The sequence below is a fragment of the Lolium rigidum genome, chromosome 2 (genome assembly GCF_022539505.1).
Source record: "Lolium rigidum isolate FL_2022 chromosome 2, APGP_CSIRO_Lrig_0.1, whole genome shotgun sequence".
Taxonomy (NCBI): domain Eukaryota; kingdom Viridiplantae; phylum Streptophyta; class Magnoliopsida; order Poales; family Poaceae; genus Lolium; species Lolium rigidum.
The window spans coordinates 13,761,009-13,785,109 of record NC_061509.1 but is presented as its reverse complement, the minus strand read 5'-3'; the positions used below and the strand labels follow the sequence as shown (position 1 = coordinate 13,785,109).

At 47.7% G+C, this 24,101-nt stretch overlaps 1 protein-coding gene across 3 annotated transcripts; it reads right to left on the bottom strand.

Moving 5' to 3' along the window:
* Positions 1-11,760: 11,760 nt before the first annotated feature.
* Positions 11,761-14,861, bottom strand: LOC124685985 (protein transport protein yos1-like). 3 transcript variants are annotated; one of them, XM_047220000.1, is made up of 4 exons: positions 14,760-14,861; positions 14,537-14,612; positions 13,595-13,693; positions 11,761-12,202 (listed from the first exon to the last, which is right to left on the bottom strand). In XM_047220000.1, the coding sequence occupies exon 4, from the start codon at positions 12,198-12,200 to the stop codon at positions 11,964-11,966; it is 237 nt and encodes a 78-aa protein (XP_047075956.1). In that variant the 5' UTR covers positions 12,201-12,202; positions 13,595-13,693; positions 14,537-14,612; positions 14,760-14,861; the 3' UTR covers positions 11,761-11,963. The 3 variants fall into 3 exon arrangements, with proteins under 3 accessions (XP_047075956.1, XP_047075957.1, XP_047075959.1); XM_047220001.1 differs by lacking the exon at positions 14,760-14,861 and adding an exon at positions 14,702-14,734; XM_047220003.1 differs by lacking the exon at positions 13,595-13,693.
* Positions 14,862-24,101: the final 9,240 nt, after the last annotated feature.

Genomic DNA, 24,101 nt, shown 5'->3' with positions numbered 1-24,101 from the left:
AACTGTTCCACGCGGTGGCAATTTTGAGCATAGGTGGATGACCGCACTGAATCGAGCCCCGGCCGGCGAGCTCGGGTTCGGCTTGATCTGGGCTGACGAGATCGAGTGGCGGGGGATCCTTCCGCCATGGAATGGAAGTGGGGTGGCGCGGGGAAGGTTCTGTTGGCGGCTCGCGGCGGCGCGGCGGGCCAGGAGGCGGCGACCAGAGTTGTTAGAGGCGGCGGCGGCGGAGAACTGACGAACCCAAGCTCTGGACAGAGACGAGAGATAGGAGAGGAAAATAAATATCTGTCACATGCGAGTAACGCTTCGGAGGCACAACTGTTCCACGCGGTGGCAATTGCTTGTAAATACCGTAAGAAATAGGGGCAGCCTCAAATACCGATTCGGGTGGAGCTCGGGAAGCTGCGGGAAGCTGGGGTAGGGTGGCTTCCCCCCACTACACAGGAATGCCCAAAAACGGCTGCCCGCAAAAACGGCTTAAAATCCAGTTCTTTTGAGCTTTAGCTTATTTTCACCATTAAGCTGTCCAAAAGCTTCAAAAGAACTGGGCCTAAAACGTTTGCAGCAGCATCAGATGTCGCCTGCAGGACCGATGCTCGCTCCTCTGCCGGCACCGCAGGTATCTCCGTGTGATCTAAGAAAAATGTAGTAGCTGTAGCGTCTATCAGCTTCTTATACTGATGATAGTGTTGACAATTCATTGTTACAGGGCTCCCAGCAGCACCATCTACAAGACGCAGCCCGCAGCTTCCAATTGGCGGCAGAGCAGTTGAAGAAAGCTTGCGAAAGGCTCGATGCTGCCTCCGAAAACTTACTGAAGGCATCTGAGTGCTTGATGGAGTTGACAAAACGGATGGTGGCACGGGAAGCCGCTGCTCAGGAAAGAGCTGTCGAGATGAACAAGAACCATCTAGGCAAGTTCAAAATGCTTGGTCTATTATCTATTTTCGGTTACGGCACACGCTAGCTGCTCAATTAATTTTTTATTACACACGAGAAAATTAATTTTCTTATATACACTGATTGGACGCTGGTAGTAAACCTAAGCTTCTATCGATTGATCAATAAACAGAGTTGCGACTGGGGAGAAACTACGGCGCTGAAAGGCATGGAGATGATCCTGCCGGACCACATAGAAAGAAGAGGAAAGTGGATGGGAAGATGCCCAAGTGCAAGGGCAAGGAAGTGATGTCCAAGGGGAGCAGCAAGGGAAACGCAGCAGGGTCATCGGAGCCTGGTGCCGCAAGTTAGACAAATACACTGCAAGAACTGCTGCATCGTATGAACTTCAGATTATCATGAGCATCCTCTGAGGAGCAGTACCGCTATGTAATTTCGGCCATGTATGCAATTTCTTTTGTAGTCTAAGCACTGGCATGTCTCATCAGATACAATTTGTACTGCAACAACCGCTGCATCGTATCAAATCCAGACGAGCACGAACTTCCTTTGAGCAGCAGTATCGCTATGCAGTTTCAGACATGTAGGCAGTTCTTTCCTGTAGTCTAAGCAATATTTTGTCTCATCAGTTACACCGTGTATCCATAGTTCGTCTAGCAAACAATTACTGGAACTCACTTCTTTTAAAACGGACTTAACATTGTGAAAACATTCTGAGGGGTGTACCCATAAAAGAGAAGCATGCATGTTCAGTTGGATCAAGGCAAAGCTGATAATAAAAACAAAACTGACTGCAAATGCATGGCAGCCAAAGCTAGAAATAAGAAGCAGACGGTACAAATAACTGCTGCGCGAAGTACATAACCTCCAAGCTACGTAGGTGTATGTTTATTTCAGCAGGTCTATTCTTAACATTTGGGGTTACCACTCTGACAGTCTGAAACTCTGACTGCACACAGCCGACGATGCCCGGTTGGGAATGAAACCAGGATCGTGTCTGCAAAATTGAGTATAAAGCCGATTTCTGCAGATAATTTTGCAAAGTTAAGAAGTGATTACTACTACACTTAAGTATTATCATGGTAGATTTGTCCAACAGTAAATTAAGAAGATGCATTTCATTCATTTTCCCTCATTAATCTAAAAAAGAGCATGAAACATCGATCTCAACATGGACGAAGTGTCAACACAGCTGCTATCGATCGGGTACTAGTAGAAGTGGCCAGACTCTAACATAAACAAAACAACGACCTAATAAAATTCTGATGAATCTGCAATGTCTGAAGAACATAAAATAGACGAGGCACTGGATCAACTTATATATGTCGCCAATAAAACAAACACAACCAAGATGGAATCCGAAACTTAAACAGTCAAACCGCAACTCGCGACACAGATAGTTTGCAATTGACGTCCAGTTCAGACTAGGAGTAGCATCGATCACATTTATTGCCAGCGCAAGTGCCAAACTAACCCAGTGAGAAAAAACTAATTCTTCTTCGCACCACTGCCAGTGCCAGCGGCAGCAGCAGCATCGCCGCCAGCAGCGTCGCGCCTTGCTGCTGGAGACCCGGGCAGCCAGGGTGCCGACATCGTAGCGGAGACCTGAAGCACCACCATGTTGGGCTCTTCGTACACGGACTTGACGAAGAACGCGAGTCGCCAGACGCCGGAGCCCACCCCGGGGCCACTGGGCACGAAGCTCACTCTCGGATAGCGGTCGTCGGGATCGGGACCGGAGACCTCCACCATGCCGATGTCCCGGGGCGCGTCACCGGAGGGGCGCTGGAACAGGGTGGTCAGCTCAGCGGACTCGCCGGGAAGGAGGCGGCCCAGCATGTCCGGGTCGTATAAGCCGAGGAGGACGTGGAGCGAGAGGTGCTGCCGGATCGCCTCGCGCGGCATGTTCCTGAGCGGCGCCATGCCGTCGTTGTCGACGGCGAGGACAGTCAGCGGGTCGATGCGCCCCATGATGTCGAGCGTGAGGCCCGTCGACGCCAGCAGGCTGCCGAACTCGCCCAGCTCCGGGTGCTCCGCCAGGATGTCGGTGACGTTCGCGGCGGCGTGGCACGCCGGATACGACGCGAGGAGGAGGAGGAGGAGCACGGCCAAGGAGTGCTTGGCGGTGAGAACGCCGGCGAGCGGTGATGCCATTGTGTATCGGACGTGCGGCGCTTTCGGTGTATAGAAGGAAAGGGAGCGATGGTCTGAACAAGCTTATGGGGTGCCCTTGGTTTTATAGCAAGCAAACAGTGGTGGCTTTGCTGGACGAGCAAGAAATTCAGGACTAGGCTACTACAGTCAGGTTGTTGTTCTGTTCTCTTAAGTTACTATCACTCTCGCGTCGCCTCCTCCGGGCGACTCGGGGGGCGAACCCAACTCCCAGCCGCCGCCGCCCATCCTCCCCCCCTCCCTCTCCTCGTCGCCCCCCAAGGTGGCCGCCGGGCAAAGCCGTGCGGCGCCGGTGAAGGGGGCGGCGGGGACCTAGTCCCTCTCGGCTCCTAGTGCGGCGGCTTGGAGGGAGGCCTCCCTGCTGGGGACCGGAGGCTGTGTGGCCGGCGATGCGGAGCAGAGGAGGCGGGGCGACGCTAGGGCGAGGCGGCTTGCTGCGCCGGCGGCGGAAGTGTGCACGCTGGCCTGGATGGGCTCGAGCGGGCCTAGATGGGCTCGTGCGGGCCTAGATGGGCATGTGCGGGCCATGCCCTCTGGTCGCGCCGGCTCGGCTCTGCATCTTCGGAGGGCCGGCCTCAGGGTGGTCCTCTTCCGGCGGTGGTGGTGGCCGGAGTTCCTCCGGTAGCGGCAGCAACCTAACTCCCTGGATCAGACCAACTCGATCTCGTTCCCGGTTCGTGTTGGGTAGCTACTGCGGTGGTCTTTTGTGGGCTTCGTTCTCCTCCGTCGGCTAGCAGATGCTTCCCACGGTAGTGGTTCAGGCCGGAAGTTTCTGGCTCATCTCCCTCTCGGTGGGGGCGGTGTTTGGCCCGGGTGAAAACCCTGCTCGGTGCGTCCGATGCTGACCACGGTGACGCTGCGGGCGCCATTTTCCTCCTTGGAGGCGTGTTCTTGGGCCTGGCTGCTCTTCCCCTCGATGTCGGGGGAAACCCTAGGTCTGCCTGTCAGACCGGGCAGCGGCGGCGCTGCCACGTCGCTTTCCTTCTTGAAGGCGCTGTTTTGGCTGCGAGGGGTGTCCCAATGCACACGTAGGTGGTGGTCTTGCCGGTGTTGGCTACTGCTCAAGGTGTGATTCTTTGGGGCGCAATGTACGCCATCAGCAACACTCTCTAGTCGGCTCATTCCCAAGTTGGTCACACCCAGCCACTCGCTCGCTTCATCTTCTAGGAGCATGTAGTGGTTCGTTGGTCTGGGCAACTTTGGTTGTTGGTCATGTTGTGGTGATTGTTGGGCGGCGTTGGCTGTGACGTGGTCTGGAGAGTCTGTGCCCCGCCTTCTCGCCATTCTTGGGGTGAGGTTGGGCAAGGCGAGTTTGTCGTTGTTGTAGGAGTGCGTTGTAAGCCGAAAGGCATGTGTGGGATTGTAGCCATTCTATGGCGTTTCTTGTCAGCTTAATACAATGACGCGCACTCCGTTGCGGGTTCTCGAAAGAAGGACTAGGCTACTAGGCTAGCCCTGTAGTGAATGGTGGTACTGGCAGAGTGCCGCGTTTTGCAGACCGATGCTCCGGTGTGCTTGGTGTTTTACAAAATTCTAAACTGGTATCAAGAAGTTAAACAAATTTGTAAATATTTGTTACAGATACATAATAAATATGCTATTGAACCTATAAATTACTAGTATTTGCTAAATTTGTTGAAGTTTGGGCTACAAAAATGTGGCTATAAATGGGCACAAAAACTTAATCTATTTCGATAAAACATTAGACGTGCGTCATGTGCATACTATATGCATCTACTATATGCATTTGTATTTTTTCAAGAAAAATATAAATTAGAAATAATGTATTCAATTTTTTTAAAATTGGGTTCACTTTAACCCACGCCCTATTTAAAGTTTCCATGACACTCTGTCCTTCTAATTTTTATCGGCACGATTCAAAGTAGGTCACCAGATTCTTTGAACGGTTCTTCCTTACTATATTAGCCAGGCAGATTTTTTTACCTGAAACACACATTACATCGTTTGGAACCATGTTGACCCAGCATGCACGGTCCGCCTCGTGGCAGGCACCGAACACAGCTAGTGCATGAGCTAGCTCATTATAAATACATTTTTTTTGAACAACATTATAAATACATGGAGCAAAGGAAATATCCACCACACCAAAGTTCAGCCTAATAAATTTTCTTGCCAATTGTCAAACAATATTGAATATAAACCCTAAAATATAGTTTATTGGATAAATATATAAATACACTCATCTCTATGAACGCAATTACACATTTTAAACAACAGTTACTCTTTTAATATGCTTATAATGTGATACACAATCAGTATAATAATAAAATACTTTTGAAAACAACACCAATGATAAAATTTCATGTCATATAACCTTATTCAAAAATTGTTGATCAAAGACATATCCCAACGTACCAAAATATGCCTTACTTTTAGGAACGGATGGAGTACATAGTGCAAGTGGAACATAAGTTAAAGATCACATTCATCAATGGCGATATACGACATGGCTCTACTACTGGCAACATTTAGCTGAATGTACCAAGATGGGACAAGACCTTTACATAAGAAACACAATTGTGCAACCAGATCTTAATGTGGACCTTTGGTTTAAATATAATTGCATTTCATTGACAATTTTTTACATACATTATATAAGTGGAGATAGGTTGTAGAGCACGCTCGTCAACTGCAACATATAAGGCACGGTGTATTCAGGGAAGGAGCCATTTCTATTTACAAATCTTGTCTAAACTATTTAGCTAAATATATTAAAATGGAGCCTAATTTTGAAACCCTTCATGTATGAGAAGCACAATTGTGCCATCGGGTAATAGTTTCGATGTTTGGTTTAACTATGGCTGCATCTCAAAGTTAACTTTAACAAGTATAGCCCGCAAAAAAAACTTTAACGAGTATGTACGTACAATGAAACAACCATATGTAACAGAACGTGCACCGTGAGCCAGCTTTCGGACAGAGAGGTGGACGTGTTACCTCTGTAGAGGGTGCCCCTTATTTAGTGTCTTCAGTAAGACAAATTAATACATCATCGCATGTGGTAATTAATGGAATTTATATTATTTATAATTTCCTAGTCTGGTATTGTAAATTTTATATTCTTTGATTGCTAACTGAATGCATGTACCTAGACGTGTTTGTGTGTAGGTCCACTTATTTTGACATATTGAAATACCTAAAACGTATTATAATAGTGAACGGAGCAAGCAATTCTTTGTGAGTCCATGCTTAATAATTTGAGGAAGAAAAAAAAAATCATGGCCGGGAGATCCAAGTGACGATCGACACGCCATTACATGTGGACTAAAAATGACCAGGCCAGCAAGAGGGCTGTCTGAATATCCCGCGGAACCGTCCCAAGCATTTCCTGCATGCACACCAAGGGTGCACCAGCCCCAGTCAGTAATAATGCAATCCGATCATATATAGCAGGGTTTGGAGATAGCTGGTCAGGGGTGTGCCTAGCTAGAAATGAGAAGCATGTGTGTGGAACTGCATCATGCTTGGCAAGCTGAGAACGAAATAAGAGACCGACCGCACAGGCAGGAAGATGTTAAGAGAACATGTATCCCAAATAGCTGAGGCTTGAAACCGGACCGGCCACATGGTACTGAACTCCTATATACAGCCATACAGGCACCGAGAGAAATCGGCGCGTTCTCTGACAGCACATACGTTCACTGCAACCGATCATCCGACTCTCAGAGACAGAACAAGCCTGAAGCCAACAATGCCAGTTTAGACCCGGGGGGTCATGAGTCCAAAACCTGAAACTTGTGGGGTTATATATACTCCGTATGTATCTACTTCCTTCAATTAAAAGTAAGTATTCTCTCCATTTTGAAACATAATTTTGCACAGCCCCTCCACTCCAGGATCCAATTTTGCAGTATTCCAGATCCTAATGCCCGACAATTGGTTTCAGATTTTTTTTCACAATTTGTGGCACCCCTACAAAATCTATACGTTCACACTCACATAGTCACATACATGTCTATACAATTTTTCACCATTTCACCCCAACAATCGCACGCACCGTACCTCAATGAATGCCTCCAAAGAATGAGTCCAAATCGTCTTTATGAGATACGTAAGTGTCAAACCCAGACTTCGAGCTCTATTGAGGTAGAGTCACTCTCCTGGTCATTCAACCTCAGATTAGCTCTCATATGTAGATTTTTGTACTATGTTATGTTATACACATAAATATTTATTTTTACCTAATACCTTTTTTTTTGCGAAACACGGTACAATAAAGATGCTCACACACTCATCCCTATAAATGCACGCACACCCTACCTCTATGAGCACCTCCAAGAGACTGCGTCGAAGAACTGATCCGGCGGGTCTTGAGATTGACGAAGTCACCACAGGCGCCTCGCTGTCGATGGGAACGTCGCCTCCCACTGAAGAATATTCCGCCTTTATGAGACACTAAAGTGTCAAATCTGGGATTTGAACTCTGGTAGGTTGGGTGTCCACTGCCCTCCTAACTATCCAACCACAGGTTGGTTCTCACCTAATACCTATTGATATACCTAATATATTAATGAAAGGGTGAGTGTTTCCACACAAAATCATACATTGTCCCACCTTTCGCCCTGCACGAACGTAATGATGGGTTCGGAAATTTGGACAGTCTCTAGTTTTCATTAATACAAGTTTAAAATGCATGTTCTACTATTTTCACTATTGCACGGTAAAAAATACATGTCAATCAAGAAATCTATGACATTTGGATTTGACTGGCATACAGATTATAAACATTCAAATTGTTGTTCATTTGATTTTGATTTCATGTGGCCCCATGACAACACGTGGGCATTTAACGAGCAGAAACTATATGTGAGAAGCATGAGATAGTGGTGATGGCTATTATCATTATTCCCCCGGTGAATCCAATCGTGGTCCGGCCATGGAGAAGAGCACAGGGCGCAGGAGACGCAGCCACAAGGGAGGCGGCTGGGAGTGGCGTGGTTCTGCGCCGGAGAGACAGGTCGGCGTTGTTGTCTCATCAAGGACTCGTTCACGAAACGGCGGCCGGGGAAAGGGGGCCCGTCTACAAAGTATAGTGCGGCGTATAGGTGACCAAACATTCTAATCATGAGCACTAAAATGGAAGAAAGAGTCAAGTGGTATCTCAACTAGATATCATATGCATCATACTTTGTTGGTCGAAAAAAATATTAACATTCAGGGATGGGGTAAGTGAGACCAAGTCTGATACACAAGAGATTGGTATTTGTGCTATCTTACCAGGCTCACTTACGCCACCCCCGAGTGTACGGTGACCAAGCATTTTAATCATCGGCATTTTGAAAATACCAAAGCAAATGGAATGACAAGGGTGATACGTCCAAAACGTAACTACTTTCCCGAACACTTTTGCTATTGTTTTGCCTCTAATTTGTGTATTTTGGATACAACTAACACAGACTAACGCTGTTTTCAGCAGAATTGCCCTGGTGTCTTATTTTTGTGCAGAAAATCAACTTTCAGCAAAATCCCCGAAAATAATTGCAATGGGCCTATTTTCACAGAAGACTTACGGAGCCAGAAGACGAGACGGAGGGGGGCCACGAGGCGCCCACACCACCTGGCGGCGCGGTGGGCCCCTGGGCCGCGCCGCCCTATGGTGGTGTCGCCTCGGCCAGCCCCCGACGCTCCCCTCTGGACTACTTAAAGCCCTTGACCTAAAAACGCACGGGGGTTCGACCAATTTGCCAGAATACATCCAGAACTCTGCCGCCATCGCGAAACTCCATCTCGGGATCAGAAACTCCGTTCTGGCACCCTGCCGGGACGGGGAATTGGAGGAGATCATCGCCATCATCACCACCGACGCCTCTCCATCAACCATCCATGCTTCCCCCATCCATGTGTGAGTAATTCCCGCGCTGTAGGCTGTAGGGGATGGTAGGGATTGGATGAGATTGTTCATGTAATAACATAAGATTGTTAGGGCATAGTGCCTAGTATCCGTTGTTGGTACTTTTATGATATTATTGCAACTTGTTATGCTTAATGCTTGTCACTAGGGCCCGAGTGCCATGATTTCAGATCTGAACATGTTATTGATTCATGATGATATTCATTGTTTTATGATCTTACCCGCAAGTTGTATACACATATTGCTGTCCGGAACCCGAGGCCCCAAAGTGACAGAAATTGGGACAACCGGAGGGGAAGGCTGTGATATGAGGATCACATGTGTTCACGGAGTGTTAATGCTTTGCTCCGGTACTCTATTAAAAGGAGTACCTTAATTACCAGTAGTTTCCCTAGAGGCCCGGCTGCCACCGGCTGGTAGGACAAAAGATGTTGTGCAAGTTTCTCATTGCGAGCACGTACGACTATGGTTATTTAGTACTTGGATGCTGTTTTATTATTATCTGCAAATGCCTTGCCTTGATTGTTACATGAGTTCTCTTATCCATGCAGCGCCCATTCATCCATCTCTATGCCTACAGTATTTTAATCCTGCTGTTTACTATAATCACTACTGCTGTCCTTATTACACTGCTGCTTATATTTCACTACTGCTACTGCTATAAAATTGTTGCTACTGATAAACTATTGCGAGCAAGTCTGTTTCAGAGTGCAGCTGAATTGACAACTCCACTGTTAAGGCTTACAAATATTCTTTGGCTCCCCTTGTGTCGAATCAATAAATTGGATTTTACTTCCCTCGAAGACTGTTGCGATCCCCTATACTTGTGGGTCATCAAAGGGCCTCATACTTTGTTGGTCGAAAAAAAATTAACATTCAGGGATGGGGTCGGCGAGGCCAGGTAGGATGCACAAGAGATTGATATTTGTGCCATCACACCAGGCTCACTGGCCCCACCCCAGAGTGTACAAGTGACCAAACATTCTAATCATAGGCCAATGCAATTAAGAAGTGCCAACTCAAATAAGAGACAAGTTGCTAGTATGAACTAAATGGAATGCCTCATACATTGTTGGTCGAAACAAATATGAACATTCCGGGATGGCGTCAGTGAGGATAGGTAGGATGCACAAGAGATTGATATTTGTGCCATCACACCAGGCTCACTGGCGTCACCCAAGAGAGTAGTGATCGACCAAACATCTAATCATCGGCAAGTACAAAAACACCACCAAACCAGCAACCATGGTGACATAAGTCAAGATGCTCAAACACACATAGCATGGAGCAGATGCTCCAAAGGGATTATTCATTACTTGGTATAGACCAAGTGATGCTGGCAAAAGAGAGGCAATCAAGAACCAGTAAATCCAGTAAGTGATAGATATGCGTAAACAAGCAACAACACAAAGCATATCCCAACTAACCAGATGAGACAAGTCTTGACAGCCAACTGAATCACCTAGCACCACCTACCCTTTTAAAACCATCAGAAACTTCCCATTTTCTTCAAAGGATATCACAGTAGCATTCATTTACATGATCCCCTACTGTGGATATCTCTATTTTCATCAACCGGCGGCCGCCGAGGTACACGAGGTGTGAGTACAGCTCGTGGTACCCCTGGGGCACCGCGAATCCCTCCCACACATGGTCCCCTGTGGCTTTTATGTGCTGTAGGGCCATGGCACATGAGTAACGAGCACCGCAGAGGTGGCCGCTGTCAGCGGCTGAGAACCCGACCCAGAGGCCGAGGTCCCAGGCAGCGAGGGCTTGTCCCCGGAAAGGCAACACCCAGTCGCCGGCCTTGGTCCACACATGCCTCGCCGTGTCCAGCCAGTACGTGTCGCGGCCCGCGGTGGACACCCAGACGAGGGCGTGGTGGCGGTCGACTTTGCTGTGGACGGGCACCGCGTGGCAGGTGATCTCGGCACGGGAGCCGGGGGCGTGCGCGTAGGGCGGCGGCGGGAGGGAGTGCCATGCCCAGTCTTCCTCATCGGAGTACTCGTTGTACACGTGCATGAGCTGCTGGACGGGTTGGCCCGGGAGGTCTTGCAGCGGGTCCGCGTCGATGACATAGACGCTTGCCGTGGTCCTTGGCGCCGACACCGTCGACGGCGACGGACACGGTGCGCCAACTCTCGGGCGATACCATGGTAGGCAGAGGGCGGACGGTGTGCGAGCCGTCGTCGTAGAGGATTCCGAGGCCCATGTTGTCGACGTCGACGATCTTGTCCTTGCCGCGGCCGAGGAGCGAGAACTGCATGCTCCCGGAGTGTTCGAATCTCATGCTGGGTTCAGGCAGGGGCGCCGCGCGGTGCTCTGCGCCTCTGCTGAGGCATCGGGGCAGAAAAGCCGAGAAGGCTCGATGCGGTGGAGCGTGCAGCAGGGGGAGCGCCACACCGAGCACTCGTCGAGGACCAGGTAGAGAAACCGCCGGCACAAACCCATCGTCGTCCACCGTGCGCCAAGATCCAGTTTGCCCTGCTCTTCTTCTAGTCATGTTTCGTGCACCATTAATCTCGCGAGTCAGTTTCAACTTTCAACCCTTAGCCGCCGTCCCGTATGTGCCCTAATTCTATAGAGTGGGCCGCTGGCTGCGATCTGACTACAATGAACGTTATGATGCCTGAAATCCCAAGCTATGAGGGCCAGATGCTCACTCAAGAAGTCGAACCTGACACCCTTCTCCGACAGCTGACCTGCCTTGGCAAGTGGCCACTTGACCAGGGAATCGCAGCAGTAGAGCTCAAGATACTAATTATCTCTCACCATCTCCAAGTCTGCGCTGAAGCTTTCGCGACACTATGAGCAATCTCCAACACTGAGTTCCTCAGTCACCTTAACGTGAGTGCAAAGTGTTTGTAGATAAGATTTTTACAGCAACTTAACGTGAGGAACCTAGTCGTCGCCCATCATGAGCATTCTTGCAGCAACATCTGGACATGGCCAGATTTTACATGATGCTGAAACCGAGATCAGCTCAAACCCAACAGCTGAGACACCACGGAGAGCCTCAGCCGGAGACCATTTTCACAACGATTATAAGAATATTAAGCGCTATCAAGGGCATCCGCAAAAACTGAGTGGCGTAGATGAGCCCCACGATCTGGCCCTTCAAGGACTTGGTTTGCCCATTTCCTGAAACTTCAGACATGCTCCATCCCCTGGGACCAAGAAAGCGGTCTTCGTTCAGTATCGCCAACGAGTTTGCGAGAAGCAGGAAACCCTCCAGCAGCATCCACAAGCCCATCTCTGTAAATGAATACCACAGCTCTGTTAGTTGAAAATTCTGCTAGCTATCTGCGGTCACCATTATTCTAACGATCATTGTAAGTTAATTAATAGATTAGTCGGTCCACATGTATTCAACATAGCTATGTAACATCATCCTGTGAAAACATAAATGTAACTGTACAAGAAAATAAACTAAGAAATATATTAAGACTGCCACCAGGGCCAGCGATGGCATTCGAATGTTAATGAGCACCAGTCGAGGACCGCGCCCACCTCTTCTTCCGCTGCCCTGCATCGGCAGCGATCTGGAGGCGTCTGGCCATTACGCCAAATGCCAACACATTCACCGACATATGGTCCGTGCCGCTGCCCAATAACCTTCCCTCCTCCATATGGAGCTCCGTCGCCCTCACTATATTATGGAAGATTTGGGATGCCAGAAATGCCAAAGTCTTCAGAGGCATAGAACAATCAGCAGCGATGACTATTTGTAACATTATTTCAGACCTCACTCTATGGTCCCACCGTTTTAAGAAAGCGGAATTCAGAGTACACGCCGACCTGTGGCGTGACTACCTCTCCCTTTGTAACCTACAAAACAGTTCTTGATGCAATATATTCAGGTGGGGATCCTCTCCCCCCCGGTGAAAGCTTCAAAAAAAATACACCATAAAGTTTCGTTTCTACAGTAACTTTCAAAGCCCACCAGTAAAGAACTATCTGATGCAGGAATGCCATAAGAGCAAAGCATCACTGCGGAGATATTGCACACTAACAGTATATGGGAAACATGGAGTCTCAAAATCTCGCTAAATAACAAGGAGCCGGAACAGGGAGTGAAAAGCTATGTTTTCATACAAAGGAGGGCAGACCAAGATTCAACATAGCAAAGTATCATCTTGAGAAAACATAAACATAAGTGGACAAGAGGTACGAAATATAGTACGACTACCACCAGGGCCAGATAGAGCATTCGAATGTTAATGACATACAATGAAGTTTCGTATCTATTGCAAATTTCAAGGTTCACCAGGAAAGGAACTCTAGCCACAAGAGCAAAGCATCACTATGGAAGATGACAATTATTGAGATACTGCACACTAGCCGTATATAGAAAACAAGGAAATCTCAAAATCTCGGTACTTAATAAGGGGGCGATCCAAGGACAGAAAAAGCTAGGGTTTCATACAAGGGGGGAAGTCCAAACGGTGCACGACCACACCAAGAAATTGTGAAGGTCCCCTCCCTCCCTAGTGGGATTCATTTAACTACAGACAGATGATGGTGTACAAACACACACGCATGACACTTAACAATGGTCAATCCCCAACAGTCGCCAGAAATAGAACCATGATAACTGTCCATACACACTGCAACAAAAATTATTAGTGCAACGGTTATATGTAGTACCTTGGATTTTTTAGGAGGTGAAATCACCAAAACTGAAGAAAGTTGCTGCAGGGTTTCTTCTTCGTCGCCGGCTCAGTCCACTGTCACTGTTCCATGCTCCTGCAGAGAGAGAGAGGGAGGGAGGGCATCAGATCATAGAGAGGGGAGCCCTGCGAGAGAGGGGAGAGGAGGGGCCAACCCGTTCCGCGCGGCCACCTGCTCGCAGTTCCCCGCCGCAAGACAGGATAGAGGAAAGAGGAAAGACCGACAGAGCGAGAGAGGTCAGGGGGCACTGACCACCGCTCGCCACCGCTACGCCCGCTTGCCGCTACTCTCTTAGTTGAAAAAGTTGCTACTTAAATGCGGCCACTATTATTCTAACAATCATTGTAAGTTAATTAATAGATTAGTTGGTCCACATTGATTCAACATAGCTAAGTAACATCATCCTGTGAAAACATAAGCGTAACTGGCAAAGAAAATAAACTAAGAAATATAGTACGGCCACCACCAGGCCAGATATGGCATTCAAACGTTAATGATATACACAATAAGTTTCGTTTCTACAAGAAGTTTCAAGGTTCGCCAGGAAAACAACTCTCTGATGCACGAACGCCGTAAGATGAAAGCATCACTGCAGAAGATGGCAAGTACTGAGATATTGCACACTAGCGGTATAATATCCGAAACAGGGAGTCTCAAAATCTAGCTAATTAACAAGGAGCTGATCCCAGGTTTGAAAAGCTAGGGTTTCATACAAATGAGGGCAGACCTAACGTGAAACACCTAGTGATTGTGATGATCCTCTCCCTCCCTAGCCGGGTTGATTTAACTATAGGCTGATGATGATGTACAAACACAGACACTCATAGCACTGAACAATGCTCGCTGGCCAACAATAACCCAAAATAGAACCATGCTCCATACAAATTGCAACTAAAATTATTTGTGTAGGGGTTATACCTTTGATTAATCGCTGAAGTGGAGCTCCCTGCTGGGCTTCTTCTTGGTCGCCGACTCAGTCCACCGTCCCGTGCTACTGTAGAGAGAGAGGGAGGGCGTCAGATCAGAGAGAGGGGAACCCTGGGAGGAAGGGGAGAGGAGAGGCCGCCCGTTCCCCGCCGCAACCTGCTCGCTGTTCCCCACCGCAAGACAGGAGAGAGGAGAGAGGATAGGAGGCACTGACCACCGCTCGCCGTTCGCCGCTGCTACGCCCGATTGCCGCCGCCGCTGCTACCAGGGAGAGAGCGTAGTGATAGATGGAGATCTGGAGAGAATATTCTCGAAAGATGGTTGCCTATGGCCATCCTGTCCTTCGAACCAAACGCTCCGTATGAGAGCATCTCCACTCGCGCCCCAAATCGCGCCCGAATATCGAGCGTAAGACGTGTTTTGTTCGTGTCCCGTTTGGGGGACGTTGATTCCCAGTCGTGTCCGCTAAACGCCGTCTCCAATGAGAAATTCAAATAGTTTGCATTCAAAAGAGATCGTTCCCGCCGAAATCGTCGCGATCAGAGTAGCGGCGATCAAAGTACTGGGCGCGCGATCATATTACAGGCCGACGATAGAATTAAAAGAAGGGGTTGTTGTAGGGCGATACCGACACCGACGGCGCATCCTGAGTCAACGTTGGCCCGTCGTTCACGATGAACTCCTCGTGATCTGCCCGGTGTACATGCTCCGTCGCCGACTTCGAGGCAGAGGCCGACGCAGGTGTAGTAGCGGATGCGTCTGTCGGCTCTTCCTCCGGGGTTGGTGCCATTGCCGCTGCAGATGCAGCTGCCTGAGCCGCCGCCTCGGACTCCGCCTCGGCCGCCGCCATTTTGGCTTCGATGTCGTCGAGGATCTGGCCTTTGAAAAAGTTGTGCATCGCCCGCGTCCGGGGAGACATCCCTTCTGTCGACTGTCTCAGTAGGGACATGTCGTCCCTGCGTTTCTTCAGCTCCATCTTCTCCTCTTGCCTCTTGAGCAGCGCCGCCCACCTTTTCCTCGGACTTTTTTTCACGGGAGAGCAAGGTCGATGAGACCTCGACGAGGCACTGCGTGAGCGACGCCTGCGTCTTCTCGGCCGACGCAGCGTCGGCCAAGGCGGCCTTAGCAGCCTTGTTGCCGATAGGGCACCTGTCGATATTGCCAGCGGCGCATCCAGATCAATGGCGTATTTCCCCTTCGACAACGAAACGCGCGTCAACCTCCATTTGTGGTTCATCTTGAGCTAGGTATAGCAATGCATTAGCGCGAACGACTTATGCCTCAGGTTGCAAGGGGGGGGGGGGACAGCCCGCTACGCCGCAACGCCGCCCCGCAAAAAAGGCCGAAGCGGTGCCACTGGGCTCACCGTGTCGCCTCTAGCGGGCCGAAGCAGTCAGGCCGCATTGACCACCAACATCCCGCAGTCCCGCAAATCGCTCTTCTCAGTGAAAAAACCTTATCTCTCGATGGGGAAACCGCTCCCGGCGGCGGCTCAGCTCCACCGCCCCTGAGATCTTCTTCCACCGCCCCTGAGATCGCCCCTGAGATCTTCCTCCACCGCCCCTGAGATCGTCCTCCACCGCCCCTGAGATCTTCTTCCACCTGCTCGTACTGATGTTGGGGTCAACGGCGGGAGTGCATCCATCTCAGGACTGCCCGGTCGGGATGGTCGACGGCGGCGGCGCCTCCATCTTGGGACTGCCCGACCAGGAACCTCCACCGCCTCCCTCACGCGCTGAAGCGGATGGTTCATCACCATCAACTGGAGCTGGCCTTTCATCACCGTCAACTTCCGCAAGGCCATCCTCGTTGCCCCCTTTTCTGCACTTCAAGAACAAAGGGCATCTGTCAGCTGGAGAAATCGCTGCACCTACAGGTGATTCTTCAACCCAAGTCCAAGGTGTGTGACCACAATCCTCCCTTGCTGGAGAAATCGCTGCATCTAATAACTTTGGTTCGCTCATGAGTCAAATTTGTTATGCTCTCTCTGTATCTCCGTAACACACCACCATTGGATGTTTGCTCCGACCATCCTAATCTCCTTGTAGGTAGAATATAACTAAGTCTGGATAGTTTAGGTCCATTGTACTAAATTGCAGCTACCGCTATTGCTGATTCAGGATGCTACCCTGAATCCGGCAGCAAAGTCTGGATAGTTTAGGTAACATTAGGTAAGCATTGGTATCTTCTCTTTTCATTGCTGTTAGTAAATTAGGAAATGCATCAGGTCCATCAGATGGACCACTCTCTAAATAATTGGAGAACTGGGGTTACTGTATAATGTATTTACAATGAATTACTAGTTCAAAAAAAGAACTTTATTTATGAACAGAAAATAATGTATTTACAATGAATTACAGCAGCATACATCATCTACACTAGCTAGAATGTCTATCTTAGAACTCGATATTGGGTAGCAGGGAGCCTAGTCGTTGGATATATGTGATGTATAATAATGCTCTAACCTTTTTTTAAAGTAACTTGATGCTCTCTAGCTTGATGCTTTAGAATTACTGATACAATTACTGATACATGTGTGCCAGGGCTGATTTTGTTCTACAATCAAAAGCAAACAGATTTAATAAATTTGGTTCAGATTTATACCGTGTGCAAAATATTAACACTTTTCATATTGATCAACAGATCAACATGAAATACCTGCAAAAGCTCTGCCAAAGAAAGCTTTAGCTGCACCTACAAATGGAAAATCCCGAGATCCAAGCCAAGGTACATGCTTGGTTCTGTATTTTCACTTTCTTTTTTGAGATATAAAAGAGATGCTACTTTGTTGAATTGCTGAAGTAGAAGTAGTGTACCCAGAACAGAGATGTAATCTAGTACTGGGAGCTGAGAGTAACGATGCATAGAATTTCGCCATTATGGGCAGCATACTTCTGAAGTCTGACCTGGGCCATCTTCTCTGACCAATGCTGTTTCTATGTATCATATATCTTAGTCTGACCAATGGGCCATCTTCTCTATATTACCATGCAGCCATTGTTTCACTTGCAGTCTACTTGATAGCATTAATTTGCAATCTTAGGTGATTCTTGACTTCTTGTTTTATTTCTGCTCATAGATCAACGAAAAAGACCTGCAAAAACACTGCCGAAGAAGAGGGTGTGGTACTGCCTGTAGTGGGATCTCCAGGGGTTAATCTGATTTTGTCTCAAGGATCTCTTCACTGAATACTCTTCACATGAAGATGACTCAACACTAAAGAATGACCAAGGAACCAGCAGTGTAGCAACTATCGATAACCCATGGGAACAATGGAATAAACAAGTTCAAGAAGAGCAACAAAATCGAGCAAAGCTGACTGAACTTACTATATATTTGAAAGATGTTGTTCACCCGCAAGAAGAAGGGTTTGATATACTATGTTGGTGGTCTGCAAATGCACATAAGTACCCCATCATTTCTCGCATAGCAAAGGATGTATTGGCTGCACCAGTATCAACCGTAGCTTCGAGTCCGCCTTCTCCACCGGAGGAAGAATACTAAGTGACTATAGGAGCCATATGATAGGCTCTACTGTAGAGGCATTAATTTGTCTTCAAGACTGGTTGCGGCCTCCCGGTAACTAACTCTCTCTTATTGATATCTAACATTGTTTGGTATTAAGCTTTGCTATAACTAGTATCGTTTTATGTCATTCCAGGAACTACTCATGTCAACACAATAACAAGTGATGTTGTTTATGCAAAGCGTGCTGATATTTATGGATCAAGGGATGATATTTTTGAGGAATGATTGCAACATTAGGTAAGCATTGGTATTTTTCTCTTTTCATTTAGCATCTTGTTTAGCGGAATTAGTCAGTCTGATACAAAAACAAGAGATGAGAAAGAATCCAAGGATTCAACTAGTTGTGCAAGCATGAGTACTATAGAACCTACAGACTGCTATAATCTATTCCGAAAAAATCCAGCATTGTTCTCATGTGTAGTCTGTCCCGAAGTTTGATCCGATGACATGTTGTATAAATTGCTAAATCATGATTATGTGTTGTGATGTATCATTTTGTTCAAGTAATCACTGATCAGTTGGTTCATGTTAGAATTATTCATGGTGCATGGTGTCCTGGTTATCCTGCAGACTGCAGTAATTATTTTTTACTAAGACGATAGTGCTTGATCATGCTTTACCATTGCAATCTAGTTCTGCCAAGTTCCTGTGATTCTTTCTCCATAAATTTGCTTGGTAGTAGGTCTGGTTGATTGATTGGTTATTACTAATTTGTTACTTCACATCTTACCTGTACTAAGTACTTGACGCTGTTCCGGTTAGTTCTGTAGTTCCGCAAACCTTGTTCTCAAACATCACAAATCTGGTTACTGCAGCTCAAGGTTTCTAGTCTAACCTGAGTAAAATTGTATCCCTGCATTATGTACTGAGTAAAATTGCTACCCTTTGGTATGTCTCATGTAACCCTGTCAACCCTTTGGTATGTACTGAGCTGATTATAAACCAAAACATTGAGGAACACAGAAATCATGTATTCGACTTGCCATTCTCCTGGACATAAATAGGAAGATCACTGTAGGCTTCTGACAGGTAGTGCAGCATAAATTGCAATCCTCACGTTAATGTTGTGTAGTCTACTCTGGCCGCTCTGTTATGTATCTTACGCAGTAATTAAAGGGCTTTGATTTTGTATCAAATAATATCTTCATAACATATACAGTTTGATGTGCTCCTAGTGATTTAAGCACTTGAAACTTCACAGTATTGTTCTGATCGATGTGTAGTCTGTCCTGCTTTGATCCAGTTACCTGTTGTATAAAGTGCTAAATGTATCACCTATAAATATGCAGAGGGCCTGAAGAACTATCCCAGACAAACCGGACCAAAGCTTACAACGCAGAACATGCATGATGCTAAGGGGGTGGTGAAAACGGAAGCAAATACCCATGTGAATACTTGATGCAGAACTAATACTTGATTCAGTTAAGATTGCATGTTACTTGATTCTGCTGCTGCAGTACCTTGTGGTTATGGTTCATTTTGACAGCATGAATTTCATTGATTTCGTGCGATTTTTCTGCGGAAATTAAGGGACCAAATGATCTGTACGAGGCTGAGTTTCATTTTGACAGGATGAATTTTATTGAAATCGTATGATTTTTTATTTACATGTGAGATCACCTTCTCTTTGTGCCAGCAACAGTGGCTCACTATTCCTTTCAATCTTATTGTCATTTCTGCTGTGTAATGATGGCTGATGTGCTAGCTTCCGATCGATCAACATGTATGTAGCTAGCTTCCGAACGAATACGAACGATTAATGCGTAGCCAGTAGCTAGCTGCCCACTCTAAGCAGCTTTCGATTGAGATGCTCTGTCCCCCACGCCTGTGTCATGCGGGATCATGCGGGATGGTGCAGCTTGCCGCTGTGTCCCGCACTAGCTTCAGCAGAACGATGCGACGTCCCGCAAACATCCGCTGGGCATGTGTTTTCCCGCGTCGCTCCCCAGCAGTCAGCCGCAACCCGCCCCGCTTGCAACCTTACTTATGCCCATCCGAGTTTTTCTGGTACAAATTCATGGCCTTGTCAAACTAATCTAAGGAAGCGCAATCATTTCATCGAACACATTGTAGGCGCTACAGATTATGTAAGAAAGAGTCGTGCCAGTTGGGCGACGTCGCCGCCGCTGTCGCCTCTGGTCTCTAAGTCATGATGGAACCCATGGAACATGTTCACCGACGCCTGGATGATGGTCCATCGCGTCGACATTGCCTTTTGGCTCCTCTTCATTGTCACTTTGTTGTAGTCTTTGTTGATGAGCTTGCGCTCATCGAACTCGCCCTTGATCCTCGCCCAATACTTCCCGTATTTTTGGTTGGCGCCGATGATGGAGTCATGGCTCACCGTCGCCCATGACTCGCACAAACATTGATCCTCTAGAGGCGTCCACTTGGGGCCTCGTGTGCCCGACGCCTTCTTCTTCTTCCTCCTCACGCCGTCCGCGTCAACCTCCACGAGATCATCGGCATCCTCACCGGTGCCCTCGTCGTCCTCTTCGTCGCCACCCTCTTTGTCCTGGTCGTCCTCAGAGTCCTCCATCCCCTCCTCCACCCCGTCCTCCTTCCCCTCCTCCTCCTCCTCCACCTCCTCCACTTCCTCCTCCTCCTCAGCACAGGCGCCGTCGAATTCATGCGGCCCCTCCGGCCATTGAACGAGGCGCCCTCCGGACCGGGTCCTGGCTCGTACGTCGGGGAGTAGAACATAGCGTTGGGGTTGAAGCCACCATGAGGCAGTGCATCCTCGTACCGCGACGACAAGTTTGGTGTCAAGCATACGGGAGTGGCGGAGGGGCCGTCGTTGTAGAACCCGGATGTCGACGGGGACAACACTCCGGGAATGTACGGCACCATATTCGTACTCCATGGGATCGCGTTCGTGGCAGCGATGCACCCGGTCATAATGTGCTGGTGCGCGAGCGCCGCCGGCGCCTTCTTCTCCAACTGCGCCGCCCTTCGCCCTTTCCGCTCCGCCGTCGACAGCTTCCGGCGCAGACAGTCTTGATGCCACTGATCATCGGTCCAGCCTTCCGGCTTCTTCTTCGGAGCCGGCGCCTTCCGCGGCTTCGCGAAGGGCGCCTTCGCCCCTTTCGTCCCATTGTCCGGCAGCTTCTTGGTCCCTTTCTTGGCTATTTTTTTGGGAGCAGTCGGTGGCGCCATGGATGGGGAGAGGGTGACAGCGGGAGGAACAGGGTAGCGATGGTGGGAGGGAGAAATGAATTGGCTGGCGGGATAGGTCAAATGTGTTGGGATGGTAGAAATGCGCGGCGGGAGAGGAGCGATGTGGCGGGAGAGGCGCGATTTGGCGGGAGCGGCGGACGAATTTTCTCTGTGCCGCTGACGTGTCGGGCCCGCGTCGCTTCGCCTCGGTTTTCGGTGTGTCCGGTGTCCCCGGAGCGTCCCCTGTGTACCGGGGACGGGCTCGGGGCGCCGGATACCGTATCGGGCCGCGCCGGACAAAAATAGACTTTGGGGGACGCGGCTGGGAACGTTTTTTTGTCCGGCGCGCCCCAAATCCCTTTGGGGGACGGTTTTGGGAAACGCGACTGGAGATGCTCTGAACTTTGGTGCCTTCTTTTAATAATTTGATTTGAAATGTGTACTTTTGAATTTTAAAACTTTCAAATTTTATTTTGGAAATAGTTGTGCATGGTCCCAACATCTGTGAGAAGTTTAGGTAGAAAATTCGTGATATTTTAGGCTATAGAAAAATCTCAAATTTTGACAGTATAGAACTGTTATGTACGAGCATTTTTGTCCAAAAACTATCATTTTATACTTCACAAAATATAATGTATTTTTAAAACCAAATTTCTGGCGTATAATCTCAAATTATATATCTACTACCTCCGTTGGGATTATAAGGCTCCCTCGAAATTTGAGCCTAACTTTATAATAACATTAACTATCAAAGTGTAATTTTTTTTTTCACAAAAATATACAGTTAAAAACTTCTTTTAAATTATAAATCTAATGGTATAATTTATGCAGCATCAATTGGGCTCAAATTTCGAGAACACTTTATATTCCCTAATGAAGGTAGTAGCTGCATAATTATTTTTGCAGATTTTTTAATACTGAAAAGTGTGATTTTCAACGTAAAAAATGAGGCTCAAGAATGCTAATGAGTTTTCACTAACCATTGCCCTATTAGGAGTTTTTATTTGGGTCACGCATGCTGAAATCATTAATAACTAGTTTTTTTAGAATGCTTATGTGAAAAAAAGGTAAGGATACATTATACACGATTTCAATACCACAATTGAACTATTCCTTGAATTGCATTTTTTAAGAATCGCTTAAATTAATTACATGCTCTAGTTCATGTAAAACAAGTGCAGATAGACGGTAACCAAATTACAGTATTGTCTGCCCTAAAAAAAAATTTGAGGGTTCCCTAATTATATGTTCTAGGTCATGTAAGGGTAAATGGACTAGTTGGACCGAAGCAGGAATAAATCTACGCACCGAAGCCGACCAAAACTAGCCAACTGAAAGAAAAAAATAGTAGTTCCGCGAAATCGTTAGAAAAAGACCGACCTTCGCGAAGGGAAGTTAACTCGCTCTGCACGCGACAAGTGGCACTTTGTGATGCCAGAAAATCTCTGGGAAGTGGTCTTCTGCTCGCTACGTGTCGCAAGGGGAAGCAATGTAGGGATGATGGAGTAGAAAGAAGACTGGACTGTGTCAGTTTTTCCTTTTTTCTTCTAGATTCGTTTTTTCAAAATTAAATATCTTGAGAACCGTAATTCCAAATTGCGAACCGTTTTCACTTTTGAGATCCTCGCGTCGAGATCTTCAAAACTAGATCTCATGTTGATAGGTTTGGAGATACTTTTTTTCGTACTTCCAATAATATTATGATTGTACCTGTGGTGTGTACCTAACTGTACTCGTGTTTCAACTGATAAGTACTTCTGTTTTTAGTGTATTTGGTGCAATTTTTCCATTTACTCGTTAACTGTACTCGCCCGTGTGCGGGACTGTACATGTACTTACGCGCGACTGTACCTGCTCGTGTGCATCATTGTACTTATGTACATGTACTTGCTCGTGTTCACGACTGTACCTGCTCGTACGCGCGTTTGTACCTGCTCGTGTGCGTGAATGTACTTGTACTCGTCTGTGTGTTCAACTGTACTCGTGTGTTGTGCGTGAGTGTACATGCTCGTGTGCACGACTGTACCTGCTCGTGTGCGTGACTGTACATGTACTCGTATGTGTGTTCAACTGTACTCGTGTGTTGTGCGTGACTGTACCTGCTCGTGTGCGCAACTGTACCTGCTCGTGTGCGTGACTGTACCTGTACTCGCATGTGTGTTTAACTGTACTTGTGTGTTGTGCGTGACTGTACCTGCTCGTGTGCGCAACTGTACTTGCTCGCGTGCATGTACTTGTACTCGTCCATGTGTTCAACTGTACTCGTGTGATATACGCAATTGTACTCGTGTGTCATACGTAGTTGTACTCCTGTGTCGTATGTAATTGTACTCGTATTTCGGCTAATCCGTTTTTATATGTAGTATGTACAACTATCGTATGCATCGAAACGATTTTGTCCGGCCGACCGATTTTTAGAAGTGCACGGTGCATTCCAAACGAGTACTAGCCAACCATTGGCACAGGTACAGCCATCTAGTCTAATCAAGCTAGCCTCGCACGGTGTGAATTCACGCTAAACTAGCTAGCTGTACTCGCGGTGAAGGCTCTCCGGTTTCGTACTCGCGTTCGCTCGGCCGCGCGCGGGGTTTCGTGACTTCTGACATGTGTCAACCGGAGGTGCGACGCGCGGAGCAAGTTTTTCCCTTTCCAAAAGTTGGTTTTTTCCAGTGGTACCCGTAGTTCCGCGTTTTATTTTGTTTTGGCAAATAGACACACGGGCCTTCTAGCGCATTCTTCTAAACCCTAGCTAATTCTAGTTCAGCCCATGGGCCATTGTCCCGTGATACTACTAGAACAGAAAGCTTCGTCGAGAAAACTTGTCATCGCACCTCGAAAAAACAAAAACTGATGGGAAAAGTGTGAGAGAGCA